General features: G+C 41.9%; 1 protein-coding gene across 3 annotated transcripts in view; it reads right to left on the reverse strand.

The window, feature by feature from the left end:
* Positions 1-7248, reverse strand: part of LOC125284067 (connector enhancer of kinase suppressor of ras 3-like) — a 44685-nt gene extending 37437 nt beyond the window's left edge. The window contains exon 1 of one of the 3 annotated variants that reach the window (XM_048227785.1): positions 6989-7248. In XM_048227785.1, the coding sequence (XP_048083742.1) occupies positions 6989-7049 (61 nt within the window). In that variant the 5' untranslated portion in view covers positions 7050-7248. The remainder of the gene's footprint in view (positions 1-6988) is intronic. The other 2 variants (XM_048227784.1, XM_048227789.1) reach the window with 2 other exon arrangements.
* Positions 7249-10705: the final 3457 nt, after the last annotated feature.

The following is a 10705-nucleotide window of genomic DNA, read 5'->3' on the forward strand; positions in this document are numbered from 1 at the left end:
AATAAAAGCAGTGACAAGCACAAAGACTCTTTAAGTTCAAGACCGTGCAGAAGAATTTAACCATTTACTTGGATTGATTGTACTTGTACTATAAAGCCAATGTTATCTCTGAATCTTTTTTTTTTTCTCATCTATTTTGGCCAACTGAATGGCAAAAGGTAGACTGGACCGTCCTTTTTGGATCAGCCGGGAGCAATGTCTGGGGGCCTGCGTAATGCTAGTGGTTTTGGAAACTCGTCCCCCCCCACACACATAAACACTCATCGACATGGAAGCCATGCCGCTCGTTACCACTGACATAAACAACTGTGAGAGTGGCTTAGTAACAAAGGGGCGACAAAAACGTCCCCGGTGTTTTAACATCGGGCGCGGAGCTCTTAGCAGACCAAGTGCGGTTGCTGTTTTTTCAAAGAATGAGTATAGTACTGTATAGTCTTTGTGAAAGGCCTAGCGCAAAGAAAGTGTCAACTGAAAGTGGTTTTCAGAGGGAAAATACAAAAGATGAGAGTCTAAACCATTGTCTACAGCAGTCACCAAAACCTACCAAACTAAAACCATTATTTTTAAATTAAATTACTGTCATACTCAAGCTGACAGAACTCCCACACATTTCATTCAGTCAAGGCTGAGGATACATACCTTGACCCATCCTTAGCTTAGGGCAATAGAGATGCCATAGAGATGTGTTTCTCGATGTTGTTTGCTACAATCTTGGTGGTCCATTAATCCATTATTCAGGAATCTGGTGTTATATTATAATCAAAACCAGTTCAACCAATAAACAACCACCTTCCACATAAATAACATAACATCAAAAAAAACCGGATTGAGCACTCTACTAAAACAGCTGTGTGGAACCACATGGCTTCTGTCATAAAACACAGTACCTTCCTCTGGTAAATAAGTGGGATAGGTCTCCTCTGATCCGCAAATGAAGTTGGCACTTTTTCACAAGCCTCTGCACAATCAGCTGGTGTAGCTATGGGCGATTTTCTTAAGAGCATTAAGCATTAAGAGCACAACTCTTGTGTTTGTGCCAAGCTAAGTGCCAACACTGGGCAAAGGAGAGCCTGTGATTGCATGCTAGCTGGGGGTAAATCAACCATTTATATACAGTCAGTTGGATAAAATGAAAAAAAAGCCCATGCCGCTATGGCAACAGGTTTGTGAGAGATGTGGGAAGCGGGCTTTAGAACACTTTAGATTTACAGCCTAGGCCCTATGCCTTGGCCCCTTTGGGTCACTGGAGGAGGAGATGAGGGTCAAATAGATTGACTGCATCGCTCTTTAAACCAACCTGCACATAAAACACTTTCAAGCTTTGAACACAATTTAGTAACAACTAAGAGACATGTCATTATTTACACATTTACTCTCCTGCTGATCGTTACGGAGGTACAGAGGCTATGTATGGTGGACATCTTGGCACCTGACTATACTGGCTATTTGAAATCCCTGAGAAAAACTGTGCACAACCAGGCCTTATCTGTTGCAGGTAAGGTTCAGCTGGTAAAAGGGATGATACTTGATGTCACCGACTGACACTTTAAAATCGGACTCCTCTGAAGTCGTCAGGACACCTGAGATGGGAACTGGAACTGTGGGACTGTGGGGGGTTTTCAGTGGCAGGGTGGTGGCAGACTGATGCCTGGTGGTGCCTGTTGATGAGTCAGATGAATCGTGATCTGTGGTATCTGGGAGTGACAGCATGACTGCCTGATCTGACACCCGCGGGGTAGAAGTGAGTCATGGTGCTGATGTCACAAATGTGGGGGGAGGTTGGGGATTTGTTGGCGAGGGGGTTAGTGATGGACTATGACAAAACATAGAAAACTCAAGCTAGAAAACTCACTCACAAGTGTTTATCTTGAATTTCCCCTGGGGATCAATAAAGTATCTATCTATCTATCTATCTATCTATCTATCTATCTATCTATCTCTCTATCTTATCTGTATCTGCAAAGTGCTGCAATATACAGAGATGGAACCCCCTCTCTTAACCTGAACCTTCAACATGCAGTTGTCTTTCTATCACCATATATCTATTTACCTCCACATCTGCACAAAATCGTGGTACTTTGTCCTAACAGCTTTGTAGTTTTTGTGAAATTATGCTGTCAATGACAAACAAACAAAGAAACAAACAGCACTGAAAATATAACCTTCATGGTGGAGGTAATAAAACATTCTACACTGACACAATGTTTTGAAATCATAAAAGTACTTTCGAAGTAGATCAGTATTTCCTGATATTTATTGGTGAACAAGGTATAATGTGTATAGATGTAGCCTGTATGAACAGCTGCTATTACAGGTTTAATTGCAGTTCTCTCCTTTCTTCTCATCACTTCCTCCTCAGCTCTCCCTGTCCTTCACCTCGTTCCTCTTTCGTAGCTCTATCTGTCCCCTGGTCAAGCCACAGGCATTGTCCACTCACGTCCTTTTTAACCTGGGTTTCACGTTCCATTTAATAGGGAGATTTGTTTTGGGTTTTTTCCACTTTCATCATGTGTTTGTACTTTGCCATTTAGTTCTTGCTTTCAGTAAAACTCAAAACGTTCACTGTTAAAGGTAGTGAATATAAATAAAAAATGCCATTGCCTTTTGCCACTATTGTGTTGTGTGAAAGATTTAAACTCGTCAAACTTTGACCTGACCTTCTGATTTCAGCATTGACTGTAAAAAGGCACATGGGGGCACAATATAATGGCATCTTGCTTTCCCCATAGTACTTAACAGAAGCAGGGGAGAAGCCAGACAGAATTTCCCAGAATGCCACACTTCACATGCTTTGTATTTGAGCAGCAACACCCTTCCCCTGTTTACTCAAGTGCAGGTGTTGGATGAGAGACTATTATGCGTTGACCTTTCCAAGCACTCAGAGGCACATAAAATGCTTTAGCGCTTTTCTAAAGCTGTGCCAACTCTGTCGAGGAATAGTCTTTATCTAAAGCTACTTTTACCTTGATTCTTAAATAGGACATTGTGTATACCAGTCTTTAAAGATCAAACATCATGCCATATGTTAATCTGATCTATAGACATTTGTCTTAATGGCCATAGTCAGAGAGGATGTTTCCAGCCAGAGCATTGGTCAGTGAACTCGCAGTCAACTTTGACTGCAAGTCCGTTGGGAATGACAGAAGGTCTTTACTGACGCAACGTTGGCAACGTTTCCTGAAACTTGGGACAGATCTCTGACAAACCCTGAAGAAAATTCAACCACAACCACCACAAAAACCTTTAGGCAAAACAAGGCAAGGCCTCCAGTTTGAAGGTTACCCACAGCACCAGAACGAGTTAAACAGATGCTAGACAGAGACCAGACCTGTTTTACAATTGCTTTAGTCATGTGAGGGGGGACGAAAGAAGACATGCTCGGACATGCTCCTACATATAGAAAAGGCTCATATAGAAATATTGAATATGTAAAAATATATAACAAATAAAAAATATTATGTGATGATGAAGCCAATATTATGTATAAAAGGATTGTATATTAATACATACTTGTGCATTTCTCAGTACACAAGACACGTGAAAATCCCCACAGTGTTTTTCTATTTCATTTGACAAGAATCACAAGAAATTCCTGCCTTTGAGAAACCCCACACAGCTCACTGACTGACTACAAGTGCATAAAAGGACATTAACAAATGTTTTTGTTCAAGAGCCACTGAAGTGGCCGCTTTGCTTTGGTAGCCAGCAACATTCTTGTCATACTCGTTAGTTATTTAAACACGGGCCAGACCATGTGGTTTTGATAGGACTCAAAAACGGTCAGCTCTCTTTAACTAGACTGGAAATAAGCCACTACTCACAAATAAATCCCCCAATTGTTTGACAAAACCTCACAAATAGTCTGTGACAAAACTGAAAATATGTTGTTTTCTGTCTGTGTGTGCTTTTAATAACAGACTGTTGTCCAACTAGCATCTTTTCAGAATCTGGGATGTAGGATGCAAGGCATTACCTAATATCACCTGTTCAGAGATACCCCAGGTGCATTCATTGTACCTGTAAAGTAGTCGGCCAAAGAAGTACAATGACATTCCATTAAGAGTTCACAAGGACAGCAAGCTGATCACATATTCTACCCCCAACGAATGGGTGGAACTGGAAGCTTGCCAAATGGCAGCATTAGGCAAGACTGTAGGCCTCTGCGGCATTCCCCAGCCTCTCTCAGGGAATTCCATCGATCCCGTGGATTAAGGCACCAGCCTCGACGCAGCCTGCCGTGTCCTGTCCATCTTTCTGCATGACTAAGCAACCATGGATGTGCACTGACCCCTGTGTGCCAAGCTACCTGAGGTTGCATTTTTCCCATTGCGCTAAGCTCTGTGTTTTCAGAGGCCAGCACTATTACGGGACAGAGATGGCCAACCTCCGCAGTCACTAAGCTCAGATGATCTCCAGATTTGCATTGGATGCGGGGAGAGCTTGAGTGGAGTGCCAGCCAACTTGGCACAGGAGCAGGTGACCTTTTTGTCACGTTCGAAAAGTCACGCAGCAGCATTGATTGGAGACTGTGCATATATTTTGGAGATTTTGCTTTTCATCATTTTAGGGCAAACAGCTTATTTACAGAGGGGATAACTATTTCTTTGCATTTCATATCATCGACTAACAGCAAGAAATGGTTTATACATTTTAATTGAGAAGGCTATAAGTGTGGTTTCACAACAATGAAATCCAAATTTCCTCAGAACACCATGGAGGCACCTTGCTTGGGGGCATACCGAGTTTCTTCACAATGACAGTAGTCACTGTTACTCAACTCAAACACCTGGCTGCTGGTTATGCTGTTTTGGTTATGTTGGTCGTTCCCTGCTGTTGCTTAGACATAAAAACATGTAAGTGTTAAGTCACTACAAGAAGAAATCCACAAAAGTGCATGACTAAATGGGCTAATTTGGAAATATGTAATTTGGTTCTCTCTCATCCTTTATCATGGATGACTCATCTTCTTCAATGATAAAACATCCTCCTCAGGCTGACTCATCAAAGACTCATCAAAGTATTTAACATGTTCATGAACTACATAAAATGTAACACTTTCAACACACACCACACACCATAACAGTTAGAATCGAGATGCTGTTCTGACCTTTCTCCATCCCTGTGAGGCCTCTCACCTGGTGCTGGGCGTGTTGCCCTCACACACACCTGATATGCCTCACTGTGGCCTCTGCCAACGCTTCCCCTTTCATCCCTTCAGCTAAAGCCATGCAGCATGTCGGTGGTGGACGCAAGGTAACCAGGTTTGACCGAGCCCACAGTGGCTGCCTGTGCTTCAGACCCCTCAGTGCCGGTCACCTCAAAGGCCCAGATGTAGGCCACTAGATCATCCGCTCTCTAATCATGGCCTGCTACCTAAAAATAAACCAGCGGCAACATTTCTCACGCCCATTAAAGTACTATGATGACCCAGGCTTCCCAGAGTCCAGGCAGTGAAATATTTTCCTGTGGAGAAAACTTTGGGGGATTCCGGGACTGTACATATTTTGAAGGATAGGTTTCAGTACTGGTTGATAAATCTCGTGCCATTTGAATTTGCCTGCAGGGATCACTGTGGTTGTGTTCGCGTTTGAGATACTTCAGCCAACTTGGAGAGGCATGAAAGGCAGTCGGCAGCCTCTCACTTAGGAGTTGGACAAGTAGGGAGAGACTGGTTCGTGTGAGAGGAAAATATTCGGCAGCATTCTGACATTTCATAGTGGGAGTATGATGTGTGGTTTCACATTTTGGATCATGACAACGGTCTTCAGACACAGGCTGTGCATGCTTACGAATGTAAAATTAGTAAATAATAATAAATGTCAAGTGCTTATGGGCTGCTGGGTAACCAAACATGACCATTGCAGGGCAGTCATCATACTGCTAAAAACACAAGTTCAAAACTAACCAAAATCCACAAAAGCATCAGTTCTGAAGGATCTGAGTATCAGTCAGCTACTAAATCAGACATCAGCTTTGAGAACTGGTCCACCAGACAAGCTCTCATCAAAACCCAATGGCTACTGAGGGTGGCAGTTTACATTCCTAATCCTCTGCAAGTCTGCATACAAAAGAGCCTACAGAACGCATGACCTAATATGAGTTTGGTTGTAACATACATTCATAAACTATGTATTCAGAATTCAAGTTTCACTGGAAAGGCTTCTAAGGGTATTAAGAACAAAATAGCTAAACGTTGAGGTCACTTGCTCATAGCAAGCATACTTCGTTATGCTCACAGCGCTGAATCGGTTTCACTGCGTGGTTCTCGGTGTGGAATGCATGGTATTTTCAGGAAGTTTTTTAAGCTTTCAAAAGTGACATCAAAAGTAGCCATCAGGAAATTGATGTAGACTACGACGTCCGTCTGACTGAGATTAATCGATTGAATTATTTGTGTCCCGTGACCGTCTCCAAAACCAGCAAGTGACAGATCTGTGGAGTCCAATCCTTGACTTCACTCATCACTCATTGCTAAACGTATTCCGAGGTGCGAAAGATCATACTAGGTTTACATTTGTAGCTTTCAACAAAAGTTTGGCTTCAACAGAGTAGCCTACCCTCGGCGACCTTCCTTTTTAGGCTACTATTTGGTCTACCACACACTCACAGCTGAACGAATGATCATCCATCCACGGCGACAGGGAAAACACTCAAGAACAGAACACTTTCTGACAACTTGAAAAAGCTACCGGTTGTAAACAAAGCTTGAACCCATGAGTTTATGGACATCCCTAAAGGTCGTAATTTGCGGTCACATTATCATAGCCTACTTATATCCGTATAAATGACAATAGCCCTGGATTCCACAGTTGTTAAACAAGTTACGCGCGGCCAGTGGTGGCGAGTTGCTGAATAGGAAGCCAGTTTCTACGAAACTCGTGGGCTAAACAAAGCTAGGAAAGACACAAGGCACAGAAGAAGACACTTGGGTATTGCTCCGAAAAACTTTTGGGGCAATTATAATTAAGACCAAATTAGACGAACTTACCTCTCATCCAGTCGACAACTTGCTTTGGCGTCCACTTTGTTATTGGCTCCATTGTTTGCATTTTTAAAAAACAGTCTTTATGAAAACTTCATAGCCTGTTTCAGCCGTTCGGATTGACTGGATGAGTGTTCCTCAATGCATTATTGTGGTAGTTCCATGCCCTGTCAATATGTTCAACAGCCTCTTCCCTGTAAGTCTTGAGCACTTGGCGTTTGGGAACTTTCATTCACGCATGGGTCACAGACAAGCGGGCGGAGAAAAAAGTCTCGGGGGTTTACCAGTGGTTCAAATTGCAGTATAGTCCATCCCTCAAATCAGTAAGCTTAGTCGAGGGCTTCAACGAGGGAGGAGCAAATCCTATGTACGGATCCTCTGCGCAAGTTGATGAATAATTTGAAATGATAAGACTGTTCAGTAAAATAATAAATTGAATCAAGACTTACAGTAATAATAAACAGTATTAACCAGTCATTTCTCTTAAATGTAGGCTATGTTCCACGTCTGCATTGCTGTTTTGCTATAGGCGATTGCTTTTTTGTCGATTAAGCCTTTTAAGGCAATTCACTGAAGAATTCCAGTCACGCCGTTTGGATTAATGATGGGTTGATTTGTGCTGGTTATAACGATGATATAAAATCGAAATGAGACATCAGTTCAGCGGCAATTAGAGAGACTGAAACCTGCATGACGGACTGATAGACCTAGCCTGGCTTCGGTTCACGAAGCTATGATAGACCAATACCAACTCAAAAGCACCCTCTATTGGTTGAATCGAACGGTGGTGGAACTGTAGGCTAATGTTAAATGCTTCATTTTCTGTCACTGTTAACTTGTGGGTATATAGTCACAAAACTATGTCACAGAAAAATATGTAAATCCTTCAAATTACAGATAAAACATCACAGAAGATGTCCCTCTCTTATGAAATAAAAAAAAAACTGTCTGTCCTGTTTGGCATAGACCTAGGCCTACTGGTTATGGAAAAGTAGCCTATATTTATTTGTCACTGAACTGAGGAAGTGGGCCTACCATGAAGCTCCAACATTGTTTTCATTGGCTTGATGTGTCAAATCAAAATCTCCCCTTGGCTTGAAAGGAACAAGGTGTTCCTGCTATATTCATGTAACAAGTCCTTTTGTCTTTGTCCTTTGTCCAGAGAGGCATCTGTCTTTTGTATACTGGCTTCTTGGAGGTCTTCAGTGTAAATGATTATTCTCTTGTTGTCTTTCATGTTGTTGATGGTTGCCAAGTGAATCCTTTTTTTTAGGTCTAACATTTCCCAACTTTCCCAGGGGAGGATGAAAAGCAGCATGACAGCTTTCTAGGGACCACACCCTACTTTCTGCTCTAAGAAAACCTTGGGAAAGACTTTTTTTCTTTTTACTTTTGAGAAGGCTTTTTCATCAGTTGCATCAAAGGCAGCAAAAATGGGAACAAAAGATGTGAACAAGATGTATATGATGAATTTTATATTATATGCTATCAATTTGTTATAACATACGATAACAGCCAAATCCAAAAGTCAGGGGAACAAGGGAGTATGAAGAAACTACTCAATGTATTCATTTTTCAAAAGAATGTTCACAGAAGAAGCATGCATTTAACGGATCGTATCTCTACCTTTCACACCAACACATTCACCACACAATTAGTCATATCGACCACACCACAATATCCTACAGTAGGCCTATGCAATCAGTGACGTATCTGCATGAGATCTCTGTTTTGTCTACAAGGGTGCATGGGTCCATTGCACTTGTACTAACAAGTAGATACGGTACCGTTAAAGTGTGGGTGGGGCTACACACACTCATACAGACGGAGAAAGAGGGACACACACACACACACACACTGACAATACAGATGGTGTGTCACATTTCCACAACTAGGGATAGTCCTTGTAGGCTACCGACTGTACCATACACTCCTGCCGCAGTAGGTCTACAGCTGGAATAAGTCAGTGAATCAGTGTCCACCTGCAATTACACTTCAGCACATAGCAATTTGCTAGCAGGCAACAAAATACTGGATGCAGGTACACTGCAATTACTTTTACTTTTTTACCACAACCTTAAGATTTCCCGTGGCATAAACAGCTACAGTTTTTGCCCTCTCTCTGTCAGTCAGTACAGGGAGCCAATCATTTAACTGAAGAATCAGCTAATTAGAGTTACTGCACTATGGGCTTTTGTGTTGTGAAAATACAATGACAGATAAATCAAACGGACATACTGAATGTAAATAATGCACAGTGCATGTGTTTATTTTGATACAAAGATAGACGTGTGACAGATGGAGATTGTGCAGGGAAGTGAGTCAGCATGTCCATGCCAGCTACATGTAAAGTGATGATGGGATGGTGGCAGGGGTTTTGGCCATGCCTTGTCAGTGCACAGCAGCTTTGCACACTTAACAGGAGAAAGGGATTTTCAACACTTTCTCATCTGGACTATCAAGAGAGAACAAAGGCAGCAGCAGCACAACAGCGCAGCCATGCATTCGCACGCTAAGTGGATCTTAATAATAAGGAGTCACATAACAGCTTCTCTAATGAGTACGTACAGTAAGAAATTGATGGCTGACATGCAATAATTGCACATGTGTTAAAATTAGGCACGTAACACACCCAAGACATTTGCTAGTGGTTTTTATACTTGTTTAGACTTGATGGAATATTGGAAAGCAGGGCACAATGAAATGTCACAGAGAGGAACAAGACCAATCTGGATTGAAAGGGCAAGCTGATAAGGACATTCATGTAGTCATATGGCACTGATTCCATTATATTTCATTATAAGGTTATAAGGTTAATGACTTATTTGCCATGCTAATTTAACATATACCGTAATCTAATCTTTGAGTACATATGTATGTGCACGTGTGCTTGTGTCAAATACTGTGTGTACATTTGCAGCATGAGCGTGCAAGGATGTGCATGGTCGTGTGTGTGTGTGTGTGTGTGTGTGTGTGTGTGTGTGTGTGTGTGTGTGTGTGTGTGTGTGTCTGTGAGTCCATACATAGAAGTGTACATATGCCCATATGCCTCTGACTAATACTGTGCAGAGAGACATCACGTAGGGTGGTAATGAATTAAGACTGAGCCAGACCCTGCAATCTGAGACAGTATAAAATCCCCCATGCAGTCACACAGGTGACAGGTGGTCAGGAAACTCTATATGCAGAGACACATGAGACAGAATTGATGTCCATACAAAACACAGTGTGAAATTCAGTCACTGTGAAAAGTTTAAAGGCTGGCTGGTAGGAAATAGCTGCTTTGTGGAGGACCAACTCATTCCAACCTTTGTACACCAACTCCTGTGAGTGACTGATATAACTGAAAGTATACTGTATACTGTAAGAACAACATAATGTACAAACAATTGAACTAAATCTCATAAAGTACAACGGCTTATTACACATTTAGAAATCTCTTAATGACATCTTGCAGACGGTTTAGATACTGTGATGTATGCACACAGGGCAATTAAGAATACACCTTCCACTGTCTGGACTAGTTAGTTGGACTCAGCTCTCGGTAATGTAGAGTATAAGGCTAGAAGAGATGACAGGTTTTTACCACCAGAGTAGTCTCACAGTGAGATCAAAGAAGTGGTGTAGTGGGAAGAAGCTTTAGTTTAATCACAATGATCACAGGTTAGGGATATGTGGTATGAAATAAAGCGGCAATTGTTGACAAAACAAAGCAAGTAATAT

The sequence above is a fragment of the Alosa alosa genome, chromosome 19, assembly GCF_017589495.1.
Source record: "Alosa alosa isolate M-15738 ecotype Scorff River chromosome 19, AALO_Geno_1.1, whole genome shotgun sequence".
NCBI classification, from domain to species: Eukaryota; Metazoa; Chordata; class Actinopteri; order Clupeiformes; family Clupeidae; genus Alosa; species Alosa alosa.